The following is an 18109-nucleotide window of genomic DNA, read 5'->3' as shown; positions in this document are numbered from 1 at the left end:
CGCTGTCGACCGCGGAGCTCTTAAAGCTCATCATGCTCCCCGTCTTCTTTAACAGCGCCGCAAACCCCCTTCCCCTCCCGCGCACAGCCACGCGGACACTCGCCCCGCGCTTGAAACTGCCACTGGAACAGCGGATCCGTCTCCTCCCGCAGCACGCCCTGCACGATGCGCGTCACCTGCCTCCTCTGCACGCCGGCCGAGCGTTCGAAGACCTCGAGGGAGCGAATGGAGATCTGAGGCCAGCCCCAGGAGATCAGGTCCGGGATGGACGTCGCAAAGATGTATTCGGCGAAGTTGGCTTGGGCTATTGCCGAGGCGCACTAGATCGAGTGAACAGGTAATATTAGCAGGGAGAGAGGCAAGGTAGGCGGAGGGAGGGGGTGGAAGGTATAAATAAGTGTACCTACCATCGGACAGGCTTCGGCGGTTGTGTACAGACTCAGTTGTGTGAGGGCGTCGAGCGCCTGTTGGCCGTTGTACTTGTAGGGTCCATCAGGCGAGGTCAGGATTGAGGTGCAGTTGTTGATGGCCGCGACTTCGCCTGTTGCGAGGAATGTCAGCTGGCAGTCTATTCGGCCGCCGGTTCAAGGAATGTCTCAACAGGGACAGGGACTGTGAAAAGAGGACCGCAACAAAACGATCCTGGCCAACACCCGACATAGCCTCGCTTTTGCTATTGCTACCGTCCTGTCACGCCTCCCACCTCTCCTCACATCATCAAACACGACCCACAATTCATATATAAAACACACTTACCATGCAGCGTGGGATTCCCATCCCTCCTCACACTATTGACGCCCAAACAAACCAGCTCCCCACCATCGTCATCAGCGGGCCCCGCAGTGTGGTTCACCACCGCCGCTCCAAACGCCGCAAACGGGCATGGCGTCCCCGCCAGCTCTCCCAGCGCGGCTTTGGCGCGGGCCATCCATCGGCTGCGCACGGCTGCTGGGATGGGATCACCTGTCGTCGCTGTACGGATGTCGCTGCCATCCGTGGGTGGAGCTGTCGCTGTGGCTAGAACGGGCCAGAGGATGGCTGCTAGGAGGAGCAGCCGGACGCGCGTGGCCCTCATCTGCATATGCAGCTGTAGAACCACACTGCCAGGCGTGGGACGTCACTTCCGGTGCAAGAGTAAGATTTAGGATGAACCGGGTTGTTGTCTCTGCGTTTGGAGGGAGTAGGCCAGGAACGAAGCGGCGGAGGCAAGGGTCTATCTAGCCAGCGATAAGAATGGGTGACACAGCAGAAAACGATGTTCGTTGCAGGCCGGGCTTTCCGTGTCGTGTCCAGTCCGGCTCTTGCCTCCTGTCGATACCGTCAGCCAAAGTAGGCAACAACGATATGTCGTCGCAGTGGCTGCTGCTCCGCTCGAGAAAGGCTTTTCGATTGATTGCAGTCAGGACTTTGTTATCAACGACGAGTTGGGATCATCCCTGTGGCGCCGGAACGGGCGGTGCGGGACCCACTCACCAACGAACGAAGCGGGACGTGGCAACCGCGGAGGAGGTGAATTTCCAGGTGGGGTTGGACGAGTGTGACGTGGACGACAGCGGCTATGGTCTGCTCACTATACCTAGGGCTATATCGCCGGCGAATGGCCGGGGCAGGCAACTCCCTGGAACACGTTGGGAGGCTTGATTTCGTGATTATGATGAGAGTCAGAGAGAAGAAGACTCAACTCATGTTCCCGGCGTTTGTGAGAGTTGCGGAACTTCGATGCTTTACTAGCACACGGGAGGGCGGCGACGATCGATGATGGCCTTCGTTGATGCCAGTTAAGTGCAGTGGTGGACAAGTCCGGCTCGATACCGTTGCAGCATGATATTCCCGCGAAAGGGGCAGCGTATTTGCAGACTTCACACGCTTGAGTTGGTGGGGTCGGTTGCGGATCTTCACGTGCATGTCGAAATTGTTGTCAGCAAGGTCTGTTGGCTTAGATCAGCCGAGTGCATGAGTGGTGCTTCGGTAGCAGAGTTGAGGCAAGGGAGGGATCCCGCGGCATGTTCGAACAACAATTGAGATCAGAAGAGCAGAACAGCGCGAGCGCAGGAGGAAGACTTCGCACATGGAGTAGCCATTCGAGTGACTGGCTGAGTCGTGAAAGGAAAGGCAAGTCGATTCTGTACCAACCCAAGATCCTACCGCGACATCTACAGCAAGCGAAGCGCTATCCAAAGCTGCCGCCGCCGCTGCTGTACATATTTGCAAATGTTACTGCGAGTACCCTTTCCTCAGCTCGTTCTCAGCTTCCTGGCTATCATGGCTGTCAGTTCTCTCACTCTCGCCCGCGGCATCCTCATCAACAGCACCATCCTCGGCTCCACCCATCATCTGGTGCATCATCATCTCTAGCCTCTGCAGCGTTTCCTCCATTTGATTGAGTCTCACATTCGCCTCTTGCATTGCACCATTGCTGTCGCTATAATCAATGATGGAATCTACTCTTCCGCTCCGTTTGGGGCGCTTGTGACCGCGGGGTGCCCCATCCTCATCAGACCCATCAGAGCCGCTGTCGGGAAATTCTTGCCTGAGCTTATCAGACGAGCGACGGCTTGGTTGAGCCGGTTTGGTGTTCTTACTGACCGAGCTGCGAGACTTGGGCCCTATCGAAGACACTCTGCGCCCAGACAACGAAGGCCGTTTGAACTGATTAGCGATTTTCTGCGCAGCGCTCTCACTGGGGTTGCCGGAGTTGGCATCGCCATTGCGGCCTTGTTCAGGGCTTTTATGCGGCGGTGTGATGTCGAAAACTGCTTGTATGTCACCATGAGCGTTGAAGCGGCAGAAGTCCCAGACTGTGTTAAGGCTCTCAAGCCAGCTTCTGCTGCTCAGAGCTCGGGGCCCATTCGGGTTTCCCCAATCAATGCGTGTTGGACGCCTAGTCCGTTTATCGGAAGTAGTCCACATTGTCCGGCGCTCGTACCAGGCGACCAGAAGTAGTAATGGAGCATTCAAAATGCGGATGAAGAAGACGTTGATAGTGTGAAACTGGCGTGATGTGACAAGTAGCTTCATCGGTAGCAAGATGACCAAAGCAAGAATATTGAATGGGGGCCAGTAGCTGAATATCGCATCCGCTTTGACACCCATATAGCAGACCACGGCTCGGCGATACTGAACTTCCTGAACGGCATTCTTGACGATCAGGCTGAAGGTATTGGAGAGCATCGAGATGAGGATGGTGAGAAAGAGGGTGTTGCCTAGAAAAGTGAAGGTGATCATGAGAAAGGGCCCCAGGAACCAGTGAAAGTCTTCAGACTCTTCGATTCCGGTGGCATCAAGGCCGAACCAGATCCACACCATCCATTTGGCAATATCCCAGCTCTGGCATTGTCAGTGCTGCGAAGAATTGTCAAGGAGCCCGCACGTACTTTGTGCAGATCGTTATGAAGCCATTTGATGCTCAACAAAAAGCCAGCAAATGACCAGATGGCGAGGGCGCTTAGTGTGAGAAAGTCACGCATCATGCCTCGTAATCCAACAAAGAGCATGTTCTCGGACATGACGTTGAATGCCAGCCGCGGGATCAGTACAGGTGCGCCACAGCCAAGAACATCGAAGGCTGTGGCAGCATGCGCTCCTGCAGCGGCTTCGTCGGCCAGGCGGAAACCATTGAGTCGTATACCAAGGTATGCCACAAAGATCATAGAGAAGAGCACGTCGAGGAATGACCACAGGTTTTGGGTGTATACTTCCCATCCATGCTCGAAGATGGAGGCGATTTGGTCGAGAACCTTGGAGGTTAGCGCGGATTGTCGTTGGGGGGAGCCTCACTTACCCAGCCAGCACCGTACACCATAAAGACAATTTCGTCTACTCCAAAGGTCTGGTCATTGTCTTCTCGAGACTGGCGTTTCAGCATCACCCTCAAGAACAAAGCAAGCAGGATGACAAATTGGACCAGCTCGATCGCCTTCCGTGTCCTTGGAACCATCAAGCGGTACTGATTGAGGACTGGAGCTTTGCGCGGGTCATACAAGCTCACAGGACGACTTTTCCATCGGTCAGGAAGGATGTCGATGAAGCTGGTTGGCGAATAAACCACGGATCCTTTGTAGATCGCATCCACGACCTTTTGGCAAGCACCACTGGCCAGGAAGTTCTTGGATTCCGAGACGATGGCCACTTCCAGGGCAGTGAGTTTGCCTTCACCTGAGTTCTTCCAGTCGCGATCGCGCATGAAGAACTGGATGTTGTGGTCGCTGTCGACGTCGTTGAGGAGTTCCTCTGGGGCATTCTGGAATGGGTCAAAACCGGCGACTAGGATGGTAGCTAGCTTGAGCAGACCTCGCGGACCAGGAGAATGATCGTTGAAGCGGCGGAGCACCCTCTCGGCAACAATCTCGCATAGAAGCGCCCTCGTAAGGTTGACGGTCTGGTGGTAGGCGGCGAAGGAATGCTCCCGTATAAACTGAGATCGGTTCACCAGCAGGCAATAGATCATGGAGAGATCCTGTGAGTCATAGTATTCGTCAACTAGCGGCCGGACCACAGTTATGTTCATACGTGGAGCCTTGAGCTGATCGAGAGAATAAGGGTCGTCGATGCTGTCAATGATGTCGCGTCGGATGCGGTGGATGTTCTCATAGACGCGACAATGTCTCGTCTTGAAAGGGTCGGCGCGCTCTTTCGCACCCTCCATCCACCCCTCGGCCTCTGTCCAGCATGAGTGTGGAGGGTAGAGGCCATCCGAGTCGGCCTGCTCCTCCGTATCGGCATCTCCGGGAAACTCCGAGGTTGATTGCCTGCGAGGTGGTGCGAGCAGCGGGCTCGTCTCATCGTCTGAGCCTCGAGGTTGCGGTGGTTTCAGAGAGAGCTGCTTCGAGAGCTTAGTTGCGGTTGCAAAGGGCCGGGTGGAGGCGGCCATTTGAGATAGGGGCTGGCAGCGAAGCCAGCTAACGGTCATTCCATGCCTTGGTAGGTTGCCTGTGTCGGGAACGTCCAGCGGTCGCACGTGGGTGACTGGAACCGCTACCGGTAATGTACGAGAATACTCCGAGATGATGCAAATCGCGAGAGGGAGATTGTCGATGTTGACAAATCGACTCGGAAGAGGGTCCAGCCAGGACACGCTAGAGCAGAACGGTGCTTTGAGATAGAGCTCAAGCCAAGCTCAAGGTGGCCTCAAAGCTTGGCAAGGATCGACTGATGGAGAGTCCGAGAGCCGACGAGATACGAGATGGGAGCGATGACCGGCAGCGACATCGCCCCGGAGCTGATCCGCGGTGCAGGGTCTATACAAGTTACCCCGAGGATTCGGTAATCAATACTGAAGGCCTAAACGTCTAGGTGCCCACACTTTTTCCTCCCCAGCAGTGACACGGTCGCAATTGAGAGCAGCTTCTCGCTGGGTGACCTCCTGGGTCTTGATGGGTTCTTCTACATAGTATGGGTGTTGGATGCCAAGTTCTGGATCATGGTTCCCCCGCCTCTGCGACACGCAAAACCTGCGGTAGCCCTCCCAGTCGTCCCGCAGACGTGGATTTGAAACTCCCGTGCGCTTCCCAACGTACAATTAATTCATGTCCCTCCCATGTGATGATGTAGAAATGTACTAGAAGTGAAATGCTGTAGTGTGTCAAGGCTCCTCAGGGTCGGCAGGCTCTTTCAGTCGCTCTCTGAGCAGAGCGACAACTTTGCACAACGTTCGATTGAGACGTTGAGCTTTGTCCAGCTCCTCCCGAAGGCTCTCCACCTCCTTCTCCCGTTGCTTCAGACTCTGGTCTTTTCGCTGTCTGTAAGCCCTCTGCGCGGCCCTGTTCTGCGCCCTGCGTCTCTGTGCGACCACGTTAGTATTGTCTCAGTTATGACAGCGTGCCCGTAGGTGGCTTTACCTCTGCTCGGTGGTCCTCATCAACAGAGTCTTTGCGTGAAAGGGAAATTGAGGTGGTGGGCGAGATTTGTTCGCTACTGGGTCCGAACAAGTCACCATTCATCGATAGCTCCGGCAACAGAGATAATGACGATCGTTTATGAGGTTGAGGTGACAATGACTGGCTAGATGCTCCTGAATATGAAAGTGATCGGTCGGCTCGGAGCTCAAAATCGTCGAATGCTCCACCCATAACGTTGTCGAAAGATTCACTCTTGATAGATGAGGCCATCGAATTTGGATCTGGCACTTGGTATGGTGGTTGGTCCAAGTTGAATTGTGACGTGAGATAAGGAACATCGACGAGCTGACTGCCCATGATATCGGCTCCGTACAGATTCATGGCTCTATATCGGTAATTTGCCAGTTGCTGATAACGTTTACTGTATATTCGGCGGAGTAATTGATAGCGGACTCGCCAGGTCTAGACCAGGAATGTAGAAGGGGAAGGATCGAGCTTAAGGATACAAGAGATTCAAGTACCTAGAGGAAGTAGTAATGTTAGCTGTACGACTAGTCTGCGATCGGCATCGCTGCAGATGGAGAAAGTCAGAAAGTTGGAAGCAGGGGAGAGAGCTTGGGTAAAAGCCGCCGTCGTCATACCACGAGAGGTGCAGAGGTGAGCGTTCTCGGTGCTATCTGATTGGCATCTCGACAGCCCTGTAGGGTACGTGCACAAACCAAGTGAACATGTGGTCAAATTGGAAACGATCCCTTGGTGGGTCGAGTGTGTACGTCTCAAAAGTGTTATGGGTTTGCTGGGGAGCGAACCAGCCGGGGGGGCTCGCACAGACCGGCCAAACTCAACCTCGGAGGACGGGGCCCAGGATTGACAGGTCAAAGATAAAGCAGCATGGGAAACCTGGCCGGCCATTGGATCAGGTACGCAGTAGCGGGGGGACGCCTAAAGTCTGAATAGGGCACACCGTTTCATGGCTTTGGGTTGAGTGCGCACGTACGGGTGTGTTGCATCTCGGAGAAGTTCGATGAGCCAGGAGCAAGAAACGCGAGAGTGCGTTGACCAGTGGACGAGCGTCGATCTGCGAGCAATAGTAGTACGTAGCAGGCAAAGCTGTAAAGTATGTCGTTTGGGCGGGGGGATGGGAAATGTGTCCGGGAATTTGAGCTCGTTCAATTGCGACGCGGCCACCCAGGCTTCCAAACCATATGCATGCCCCACTGGGCGGCATATATATCTGCCTGGAGTGCGAGTATTTGAACGGCTGGTGGTGTGGCTCGAAGCTTATGAGGCCGCCGCAAGCAAGGGCCGGGATCGACGAGTGCTGCGAAAAGCGGAGCGGCGATGGCTGCTAGGCCCTCGACCAATGGCTCATGCAGATGCTGCTACCTCGTGGGGTTTAGATCGTATCTTTTCTGAACTCTACCTGTGCAGTGTAGCAGAGTACAAGCTTCACGGTCCTTATTCATGTGCACTGCTGCAGGACGGCTCAGAGACATGGATATTGTTTCCGAAGGACTCGAAGTGCTGAACAGCCACACTGTAACACTGTAAGACAGTAGCACGAGCAAAGACAGAGACCAAAATACAATCATGCACCGGAAGAGATTGCCTGACAGCCCTCGAGGTGCTTCAGGTGCTTCAGGTTCAGCTTTGCAGCTTTTCAGCGGAGTCCGGGATCTCGGCGCCGGCGAAACGAGGCTGCCGCGGCAATTGCCAGATCAAGTTTAGTGTCAGAAGGTGTCAACTTGCGCCTCAACGAATCGACAAGCTCATCACTTCCACCTTCATCCGCTCTAGACGACCCAGGATATCGGGATTCCCTCCTCGAGTCGAGCCACATGTCGATACACGGGTCACACCTATTTGCACCGAGACCACTGCCTACTCCGCAGTCCCTGGAATCCACATACAGCGAGCCTAGGGCCATCGATCCCGTCCAATGCACTACGTCTGTTGTCCGGTAGATCGCCACGATCACCATGGTCACCACGCGTTCTCGCCGGATCGTAGCGGCACCTCAAATGCCGAAATTCGCGCGTTCTGCAACTTCGCAATGGCAGCAAAACTGCAAGTTGCTGGAATTACTGGGAATGGCTCTCGAGCTCCCTTCTCTCCCTCAAGGCAAGAGTTATGATTCTGACTGAGCGATGACGGGAATACCCACCACTTTTGCTTGCTATTTACCTGTTCCTACCCTACGCTGTGACACTGCCGATGCAAGGCTAATGTATCGATCGGCTCTCCATGCAAATACCCCGATGACTAACGTCCTTTCACAAAGGAATAGGTTCTTACTTAAGCCAGGACGTGCAGCGTGCAGCGTGCAGCGATTTCGCTCGGTTTCCGTATGTATTTGCACTTTCCAACGCTGTACTCTGCTCCGAATCCAGTGCGTGGCTCGTCTTCGACCTTCTCGGCGCTCTGACAATCACCCCGACCGTAGCAGCCGTTATGTGTCTGCGGAACCGGTATACTTCCAACCTTTGTCCTCCAGCATGGCCACTCAAGGTGTTTGCGCTACCTGCTGGCTGGCTCAAGCTGTCTTCATTGGTTCAGCAGGTACCGAACTCCACACATGGCTTCTGTCCATGCCACCCACCCTCAACCCGCCTTGTTAGGTACGTCCGGTCAGAAGTATGTTAACTCAACCCTCCTACTGGAGTATCCCGCTTCCCCACAACGTTTCAAGCTTTATGCCATGGTCTCTACCAATCACGAGGCTTACATATCGGGCAATCCATGCGATGATTGGACGAACACGTCCCGATATCTCGAGGCGTTTTGCTCGGCCCATTACATTTTGGGAGTTTTTGACAATTGCACAGTACTGGCCAGTGACACCGGAGAATCTGGCTCCTGAAAACCCTCGAGCTTTTACCACAATATGGCGCGTATTCTCAGAAGCTCATGGCGGGTGATCTTTGCATCCATATCTGTACAGATCGATAGAGTGAAATCGACGAATAGTGATTACCATTCAGACCACGACCTCGGCAGGATCTGATCATGGAATCACGGACCCGGAAGTCTATCCCACTGACACTTCTTGAACACGGTATGCACTTCCTCGCACGAGTTCCACATGGGACAAGCCCAACAGAAGACCGTTCCCTGTCAATTACAAAGACTGGCCTGCAGATCACGACTTCTTCCGGTTTTGCGGCAGCGAATGCTGGTTGCCGTCTAGCAAAGTAATGTCCTAAACTCGTCTGAAGCCACCGGCGTTCTCAGCCTTACCAACGCCAAGATACTTACGTCTAGCCCTCAACAATTTCTCGTCCTACGAAGCTCTTGAAAATTGAGCCTGCGAACAGTGCATAACATCTGAGTGGCACATTGGGGCCAGGAGTATGTGCTCGCACTGCCAGCCCTTTTTCCGAATGGTAGGCCTAGCCTGACATGGGGGCCCAAAGGTGGCGATGGTCCACCTGCAAGCAACATCTGCCGTCGCGCAAGCAAGTAGGAAGTCGACTTGTAAGCCATCGGGTTGCCTATCTGTTCCAAATAACCGTCTAGGGTCTTTTGAGAGGCCCAGTGGACGTTTGCGTCAAACCAATCGTGACACCGCCTTCCACGAAGCGACCTCCACGCTATCAGCATCATGCCCCTATGGTTCGCTGCCGGAAGCCTTCGACGTCAGGTCAAAGCTCTGTATGAGACGCAATGTGCTGGACTCCGCCCTTTGGCCGGTGCTCTGGTGCCCTCAATCGGCTGGGCAGCCAGCACAACGATTCGTGCTCGTGCAAGCAAAGTCACTTCTTCCAACTCGTCGCTGGCTTACACACCGTCCTTTTACATGAGAGCGGATTCTCAATGACAACTCTTGAAACCACTTGCCGATAAATAAGCCTAGTATCAACTCATCGTCATACACGCCTTCTGGGCATTCAATCTGACGGACTTGGGGCTGGAGTCAAGCTATAGGCCAAACCTTCTCACTCCTACCCATCCTGGGCATACATGTGTGACTCTCCATGGACCGTGTAAGTCTAGGGGCAAGCAGCGGCAGGCGCAGGCGCATGTCATATCTCAAGACGCGGAAATGGGTGTCCGTGGAAGCGAGAACCACGGCAAAGAGATGCTGTGAAGTTTTCGAAGTAGGAGTGAGCATACAGTGATAACCCGACGGGCACTGGATCAGAGTATTCGAAACCGCGCTCAACTACCTCCCAACAACGCTACATGTAGCATATATATACTCATCATCATATTCCAACCCACCTTCGAGACTTTCCCCTAGATTCTTCATCAGATCCTGCGCTCCGCCCATCGTCGTCCCTACCGACAGCTCTTGCGGCGTGGCGCCAAATATGCTCTTTGTGCCTTTAGTTGTATCCTGCCTATGTCGAATAGAAGATAGCCACTCACCGGACGAATCACCCCTCCCACGGGGGCATTCGATGAGTAACAATCGTGGTTCCTGCGCCCAGCGCGCCGACGAGAGTCTCGCTGCACCAAGACATTTTGACTCTTTAACAATACAGCTCACTGGCGAAATGGCCTTACTCGCAGACCTGGCGCAGGCCGACACTCTCTCCGCTTGGAGCAGTCGTCTCATGCTGAAGCTATCACAGGCGAGCATATAGTCCGCACCGCAATCTTTCGTCTACCAGTCCTCGAACCGCGTGCGAAGCGCAAGTTCCACCCAGAAGCCACATTCGCACATCTCAGCGCTTCTTGGCGCGACAATCATCATTCACCCAGCTATTGACCGCCATACACAGCGCAGCGACGCCTCCGGCCTTGATTGCTGAGCCCTTCCTCCCAACGCCATCCACCATGACCAGATTGGGGAAGACTCTGTCCGCCTTGCCCTTGTCGCGCGTCACGGGCCAGACATCCGCGAACAGCCGTGCGTTGGCCGCCATGCTACTGGCGCGGATGTCCAGCGGCGTCGTCAGTGTCCAGCTCAGCAGAAAGAGGCCGCCGTCGTTCTTTTGGGGCGCCTCGTCATTCATCTTCTTCAGCTGGTCGCGGGACATGTCGTCGACGTTGTCCGTGTTGGCGAATTGGTTGTAGACGGGGAAGTGGGCGTCGGTGTAGAAGCCCTGGTCGGCGAACGCGGCCGGTTTCATGTCCTCGCCGGCCTGTGCGTTGTCGAGGATGATGAGCACGGCGGGGCCATCCTTGATGAAGTCCTCGAGCGGGAGCGCCGTCAGGTCCGTGACGTCCTGGGGGGCGATGAAGCGGTGCTTCAGGCCGAGGAGCTGCTCGAAGAGGTCTTCGAGTTGGTCTTGGGAGAGGCGCACGTAGTCGTGGTCCGTGTCCATCGTGTGGGAGAGGTTGATGATGACGAGCTCCCAGTTGTTGGCTAGAAAGTCGTTGATTTGCGAGATGATGGAGGCGATGGACTGGCCGTTGCCGCCTTGGAAGGAGCCATCGGTGATGTCGTCTATGGGATTCGATATGAAATCGGGGAGCCCGGAAGGTAGGGGAGGGAGGTCAATGCCGATGCCATCGGCGGAGACAGAAGAGTAATGGCCGGTTGCGAATGACCCAGAAGCGATAACGGGCCGTATGTCGAAGTAGCGGAAGCCGGCACTGAGTTGACCGAGGAGGTCCGTGTTTTGGCAGAGGGTATTCTCGTTCGTGGCGAATGCAGTTTTTCCATTTAGCGAAGACATGCCGGAATTGTGGGAGGCGGGCAGGCACAGGCGTGAGAGTGTTTGGCAACCTATCGACGGAAGATTCTGATGCATCCAGTCTGAGGGCCTGAGCTTGGTCAGTCACTGCTCAATCAAGACTGCCAGCGTTGAAAGATGGAGCAAAGCAGTGCGTACTTTCTGCCTGCTCCATACCTTGTCGCTTCGCCACTTGCAATGGTTGGGGGCCACTTACGGATTTGTAGAAGCAAACGAGGCCTGCTGTTGGCCTGAGAACACATAGGGATTGGGGGCATCTTTTGACCATTGGAGGTCCGCCGTTGACCCTGGTGGGTTGCCGAATGTCGACGAGTTCTCGTAGAGAACGTGGAACTGTCTGTTGCCGTCATAGGTCGCCTTGAATTGGAGCTCCGCGTCTTCTCCAGTATCTGTCGTGAAGCTGTAGGATGCTTCCCCTGCGGAGTCTTCACGACTTCCCAGTACACTCCAGTCAACCTCGACGCTGACAATATCGCCGGATTTAACCTGCTCTGGGAAGTCCCATTCGGACATCTGATATGAATGGTCGTATATCTTACTCCAGTCGAAAGGAGTCGCATTGATGAGATTCAGTGATCCCGCCTTGCTGAGAGCCATATTGACTAACTGAAGCCAGAATACACTCGAATTTCACTGAGAGGGAACTCCGACGGACTAGGGACAAGGAAAGTATACATGCACTCACACGCGAGCCTGCGAGCCTGGCCTGCAAGCAGACCACAGCCAGGGCCCTAAGGCCGGCAGCGATTCCAGCGCCGTGGTCCAGCGCAGTGACGGTCGTCTGTTTGGTCCATTCATGACTTACCATCAATCCCCACTTCAATGTGAAACGACTTGCCATCCCAGCAAGGCGATGCCCATGGATGGCATTTCGCACCTCTGATGGGTCGTTGGCAGTCGGAACAAGCTCCGCCGAGTGGTCTCGCGTCGGCAGATGGTGCCTGAAGGTACCAGCCAAACACAGCTCCGCGTCTGCTGAAACAGACAGGCCGAGAACCAAGATCGGCGTCTGCAGAACCTGGAATTCTGCACCAGTCCTTGCTTGGATCGGCAAGAGTCTTTGCGTTCTGGGCATTGTTGACTACCGAGACTTGCTATTGCTCACTTGCAGTCACCAGGATATTTTGAAGGTGTTCGGTGGTCCCAGAAAAAGAAGTTGCAGTCGCTGAGAGTGAGATGAGGTGGTCTCGCTGGTCTCGTGGCTAGGGCGGCTTGCAATCACCCGCGAATGTCCGGTCGATCATCCGCAGCCAGTCGTTGGGGTTCGAGATGCCAACAGGAAACAAGCTGCAATCAACACGACTCTGGCGGCATCGGTTGTAAGCAGAGAAGCCGTTGAGGATTGCGGTATCACAATTGGCAATTTCTGCCACTGGGTGAAGAGCCGGATTGGAAGAGGCCTATGCATGCAGATAGCAAATCAGATCTTGCAGCCGTGGTGAACCGCTTTGAGAAACGCGAATCTCATTTAGTATTGGAAACTCGCATATCGTGTCTGTCTGAATGCATGTATACAGTCATCTGCGTTGCCCTTTGCAGACTGCTTGACAAGCCCGTGTAGTCCATCTAGTCTTCTCCTGACGAATAACATCGGCAACCCCTTTCACTTGACCACCGACTGTCTCCTCCAACTTGTGGTCCTGATACCAATCCCGTACCTCGTACACCAATATTCCGATATCGCTTGCCTACCACCGACAGAAAGGCTTCGTATGATCTGGGCCAGACGCCGTACTCCACGTCCTCAATCTTGACGTCGATATTTCGACCAGTGACGCAGAAAATAGCTCCCCTCACGGTATATGGAAGCCTTTGCCAACCCATTGTTGACTATGTATCGAGCTGTGAACGCCCTGCTCCCCGCAAACACATGGTACATACTGTGCCGCGGTGCCGTTGAGCTGACGGTCATACAGAATAGCCATCATGCGGCTTCATTTTCTCCGCTCCTTCGGCTTGCATCTCTTGGATGCCACGCTGCAGGTACTCATATGTCAACATAGTCGTCATCGCTGCTGGTACTGCTCGAACGAGATTGACCCCTATCCCAGCATAGAATGCCCGCCAGCCTTCCTCGGCCAACATGACTCTGCATGTGGAAATCACTCCTTTGTATTGTTGTGCCGCGCGCATACCATCCGAGCTGGCGACGCTTGCTTGACGCTGCTGCGTCTGTAGCCGAGTCCGAAGCACTTCATGTGGATATGTCGCCGTGCTAGCACAAACCTTGCTGAGAAAGGTTGCTGCAGAGATACCGAGAAAGTGGCTATGGCCATCTTTCGGATGCTCGCCCATACCGTAGCCTGTAAACTTCATCTTGAACCACTCGTACAATGGGAATTGTACAGCAACATGCGTCAGTCCAAGGAGAGCTGGAGTGAGGCCGGAGTAGAAGGCTCTCATTCCTTCGGCTCGATACATCTTCCTTGCGGCGTCCAAGGTGGATGTGTAGTGCCATGGTGCCCGCATGCCATCAGTGGTGCCTCGCGTACTTTGTGACATGAGCCTGGTTTTGATGACCCATATCGGATTGGTAAGCACGGTTGAGCAAGCCCCAGCCGTCAGGGACGAATAACATCTAGCCACCCACCAGCTCCCACATTGATCGTAGTAATAGTCTCTGGTATTCTCGTAGACGGTGAGGTAGACTGCCCATGTCGGGAGGTATCCCATCAGCATAGGTCCGAGCCCACGGTACATGCCTCGTAATCCCTCTTCCTTCCATATTACCGATCCAGTACCGAAAATTCCACGGTATAGCTGCTTTGAGGTCTGAAATTGTGTCTTGTTTCTATTAGCAAAGCCGCCTTGGGCTTGCAATTTGGTTTTGATCACATCGAGAGGGCACGTCACTATGCCAGAAGCCAGACCCGCGCCGGCGCCACAGATAGGGCTTATCCACGCCTTCGGAACCGATGTCGAGTATATCTGTATTCGAGAGAGCAAGGGCAGGTCTGAAGGTGGAGTAGGCATGGTGTTGAAGCTTGTGGCAGTAACTGGCTCGTCTCGACGGTCGGTCGCATATTGAGGTGTTGGGGGAAGGAGAACTGGTTGGGGAGCGTGGTCGCGGTCGAAGGACATGTCAAGCGGTGTCGTTCAAAAGGAAGCAATCATTTTCTGAATGTCATTCTTGTCGTTTGGGAGCTTTAGAGGTTGTTGTAGGCCGACGTGGAGGGCTTTGGTGCTGGCCTCCGCTTCACCGTCGGCGGATTGGAAGGAGCGGGGTCCAGCCACAGCCCAGCCGAAATGGCCTGTCAGACGGTGACAAAGGCCATCAATAGGTAACAGACAGCGAACGCAGCGTCTAGAGGTGAGCGGATCAGAGTACAGGAGACTCGAAGGGACTGTACGGCGTTGAGGCCAGCTTGTGTAGGTATCGATGAAGTTGGTTGGGGGATGAGGGCGCCAGAAGAGCGGAGAGCAATGATGCAGTCGCGCTTGTGCTTCCCTCGCTAAGTTCTGCCAAGCCTCAATCCCGAATTCGAGCAAGAGCTCTCCAGACTGCGCTGAAGACCTCAGATCAGTCCTCTAATCCACCACCACAGCCTCAGCTACCATGTCGGGCCCTTCTCTTGCTCCCTACGTCCTTCGCCGACCCTGGTTGAAGAGATGGATGATGCCGTTGGCCAACTGGTACGCCGATGCCTCTGGTTACAGACGACTGGGTATGATCATTACACCTAACGATGAAGCCACCTGCCTGACACACCTCCAGGACTCCGTGCCGATGACTTGATTCCGGAAGAAAATGACACAGTCCAGCTTGCGCTCAAGAGACTGCCGCCCAAGGAGGCATACGACCGCGTTTTCCGCCTAAGGAGAGCTTTCCAGGTACATTTTCGAGGAGGACCAATGAACCCGGCATCATTACTAACCTGTCCAGTGCTCGCTTTCACACCAGCTGCTGTCTCCTGCCGAACAAACGAAGCCAGAAGAGGTAAGGACGAATGGGTCATACCAGAGGTCACCACTGACATACTCAGGATTATCCCTACCTCACGCCTATCATCAAAGAAATAGAGGCTGCAGACAAGGAACGAGTGGATCTCGAGGCGATGAAGATCTCAAGGAATTGAACGCAAGCCATGAAGCACTACTAGGTGGGCGTCGGATGTGCCTGGCCTTCGCCACACTTGATCGGACATGCATATTGTACATAACTATGGGACGGCCGTATGCCGGTTGTCTGAAGCCACGAGAATCGACAGAGGCGCATAGAGCTCCTTTTTACTGTTGCAACACATCCACGTCCACGTCTTCAACGCGCCACATGTACCACATAAACAAGCTCCTGTACGGAGCGAACGGTGCCGACTTGTCGAGCATGTCCTGTTCGCTCATATACTTCCACTTGCCCCCACCCTTCGCCTTCAGTTTTTTGACGTCTTTCCCAAAGAAGGCAGCCATGCCCCGCTGCACCCCCAGGTCACCTGTCGACAGAATATCCAAACGCTTCAGCCCGAAACAAGCAAACATTTCTACACTCCACTTCCCTAGGCCCCTCACAGCGATCAACCGCTCCATGACTTCCTCGTCACTTGCCCTCATCAGCATCTCATTGGTCAGCTCCCCATCCCTGAACTTTTGTGCCAGTCCCTGAATGTACTCAGCCTTCCGCTCCGACAGCCCCGCCAAGCGTAACCTCGGAATCGGCGTCGCTGCTACCACGGTAGGCGTTGGCCAGACCGGAACCTTGGTGACATCGTCGTTGAACAGCGCGACAAACTTGTTCTTGATCGACTTGGCTGCCGCGCCACTGACCTGCTGGCCCATGATGCCACTGGCCAGGGAGCGGAAAGGGTCAATCTGCTCGGCCAGGCCGGCGGAGGAGAAGACGTTGCAGGGGTGCGCGGCGATGATGGGCGCCATGCGTGGATCGACTTTGGTCAGGTGCGCGCAGGCTTGGTCCAGGAGGGAGCCGGTGGTGCCTATGGGCCGCGGCAGGCCGGTCTTGGAGGGGGAGGAATCCGGCAGACCGTTGGTGTAGGCGACGGATTGGGTGCCGCCCGGGGTAACGAGGGTGGCATTGGTAATGTGCGGCTCGACGGGGCGGTCGTCCGATGGCGGCGTGCTGTCATCGATGTCGCCGCTGCTGTAGGGGGCGCGGAGGACGTTGACAAGGGAAGGTGTCGGGGTTAGCGGTGGAACAGTGGTGTCTGGGGCGGCGGCGCGGCGTTTGCGGAGCGGGGTGGCCGGGGCAGCGGGCTTTTTGAAGACGGCTTCCTCGTCCTCTGTTGGTGAGACAGGCTTTGACTTGTTAGGTCTGACTTTCTTGGTGGTTGTGCTGTCATCTGCGCGTTCTGCTGAGCGTTTCTTAGCTGGAAGTGCAAGGTCAGACGTAGTTGCAATGCTTGTATTTGCCACTCGGGTAGAGCGACGCAAAGACATGCTAAGTGAACGCAAGGTAAGCATGCAATGGTCAATGAGCAGACGAGCGAAAGATACGGAGTATGGAATCTGCTTCTTTCGGGAGTTAAGCAATTCAATTGGTCTTTATGCAACGAAACGAGGCAGCGAGGTTGATGCCTTTTCCGCACTGAATAATCATCTGAACGCGTTGGCCAGTCACGTCCGCATAACTCCGGCCAATGGCTTACTGCTTCGTGACCAAGATCACGTGACTCAAGTGGATGCCGCGATTCATGGCATCATCACATCTGACGCCTTGTGGCGGAGGTAGGACACGGACGAGAGCAGCAGACGGTAGCAACCGTGGAAGGAGCATAAGAACTGACCTGTGTATCCTTAGATGCTGATCCGACTTTCTGGCTCGTGCATAGGATTGTGTACACCATAAATATCTGGCGCGGGCTTGCGTTACGCGGCCACGGGCATCCAGCACCACTAGGAAAACCTTAAAACATGTAATTGAGAATGCTGCCACGGATGCAGTGCTCCCCAACAGGCTGAACTCCTGCGGTAATCTGGCTACCTCATGGATGAGTAAGTAAGGACTCTTGTGGGCATCCTGTGTTTGAAGTGGCCGCCAGCGTTGTTGACGTTGACGATGATGGATGATCAAGCGCTTGGCTACGTAGACAACAATCTCTTGAAATTTGAGAGGGTAGGTATCGAGAGTGGAAGGGCCGAAAAGGGATTGGCATATCAACACCCATGCAGAAGCAAAGTAAGTAACAGTATTGTCACAGTACCCGGCTAGCCTGAGCCGGGGGATATTCAAAAGCTTGCCAGTGGTCCAGTGTCTCGGTGGGAGCACGCAAACCAGACACACGGACCCATAATTATGAGCAGAGGCGACAAAGGCGCCAATATGATATGTTTATTATCGGTCGATTGAGGCTCGAGCCGAGGGTTTGCGGAGGTGTTAGACTGGCACATGCAAGGTTGCGGCCCTGATATTATGATGAGGTTGGGCGGGGACTGCAACATCGGCAAGCCGCAGAGAAGAATGTTGGCAACCACGGGCAAAGAGGGACACGGAGCACGAGATCTGCCGTGCGCTGGTGTTTCTGTTGATTCAGTACATTCTTGCTTTGAACGAGGATTTCGAACACATCATGCACCGTAGATGGGTTCCCGGTCAGAGGATGCGGGTTCTCGGGGCAGACAAGCATCTCGCTTGAATTGTTCGTGGACCATATGGATTCCTGCAATGTTTCCAACCCCCCT

At 54.6% G+C, this 18109-nt stretch overlaps 7 protein-coding genes across 7 annotated transcripts; 1 reads left to right on the top strand and 6 right to left on the bottom strand.

The window, feature by feature from the left end:
• Window positions 1-20: 20 nt before the first annotated feature.
• Window positions 21-928, bottom strand: HMPREF1541_00258 (uncharacterized protein; the record flags this gene model as incomplete). Its single annotated transcript, XM_008712564.1, has 3 exons — window positions 21-320; window positions 408-541; window positions 757-928. The coding sequence occupies 3 exons, from the start codon at window positions 926-928 to the stop codon at window positions 21-23; spliced, it is 606 nt and encodes a 201-aa protein (XP_008710786.1).
• Window positions 929-2214: 1286 nt separating this feature from the next.
• Window positions 2215-4870, bottom strand: HMPREF1541_00257 (uncharacterized protein; the record flags this gene model as incomplete). Its single annotated transcript, XM_008712563.1, has 3 exons — window positions 2215-3327; window positions 3375-3737; window positions 3782-4870. The coding sequence occupies 3 exons, from the start codon at window positions 4868-4870 to the stop codon at window positions 2215-2217; spliced, it is 2565 nt and encodes an 854-aa protein (XP_008710785.1).
• Window positions 4871-5581: 711 nt separating this feature from the next.
• Window positions 5582-6194, bottom strand: HMPREF1541_00256 (uncharacterized protein; the record flags this gene model as incomplete). Its single annotated transcript, XM_008712562.1, has 2 exons — window positions 5582-5779; window positions 5838-6194. The coding sequence occupies 2 exons, from the start codon at window positions 6192-6194 to the stop codon at window positions 5582-5584; spliced, it is 555 nt and encodes a 184-aa protein (XP_008710784.1).
• Window positions 6195-10504: 4310 nt separating this feature from the next.
• HMPREF1541_00255 (uncharacterized protein) lies at window positions 10505-12076 on the bottom strand (the record flags this gene model as incomplete). Its single annotated transcript, XM_008712561.1, has 2 exons — window positions 10505-11549; window positions 11676-12076. 2 exons carry the CDS (start codon window positions 12074-12076, stop codon window positions 10505-10507), a joined length of 1446 nt encoding a protein of 481 aa, XP_008710783.1.
• A 1311-nt stretch (window positions 12077-13387) lies between these two features.
• Window positions 13388-14560, bottom strand: HMPREF1541_00254 (uncharacterized protein; the record flags this gene model as incomplete). The annotated part of the gene is made up of 1 exon (XM_008712560.1): window positions 13388-14560. One exon carries the CDS (start codon window positions 14558-14560, stop codon window positions 13388-13390), a length of 1173 nt encoding a protein of 390 aa, XP_008710782.1.
• A 475-nt stretch (window positions 14561-15035) lies between these two features.
• On the top strand, window positions 15036-15555 carry HMPREF1541_00253 (uncharacterized protein; the record flags this gene model as incomplete). Its single annotated transcript, XM_008712559.1, has 4 exons — window positions 15036-15144; window positions 15195-15310; window positions 15363-15416; window positions 15463-15555. 4 exons carry the CDS (start codon window positions 15036-15038, stop codon window positions 15553-15555), a joined length of 372 nt encoding a protein of 123 aa, XP_008710781.1.
• A 151-nt stretch (window positions 15556-15706) lies between these two features.
• On the bottom strand, window positions 15707-16867 carry HMPREF1541_00252 (uncharacterized protein; the record flags this gene model as incomplete). The annotated part of the gene is made up of 1 exon (XM_008712558.1): window positions 15707-16867. The coding sequence occupies one exon, from the start codon at window positions 16865-16867 to the stop codon at window positions 15707-15709; it is 1161 nt and encodes a 386-aa protein (XP_008710780.1).
• Window positions 16868-18109: the final 1242 nt, after the last annotated feature.

This window comes from Cyphellophora europaea (genome assembly GCF_000365145.1).
Source record: "Cyphellophora europaea CBS 101466 unplaced genomic scaffold supercont1.1, whole genome shotgun sequence".
NCBI lineage: Eukaryota > Fungi > Ascomycota > Eurotiomycetes > Chaetothyriales > Cyphellophoraceae > Cyphellophora > Cyphellophora europaea.
Note: the sequence above shows the minus strand (reverse complement) of the source record. Positions and strands in the feature narration are given on the sequence as shown.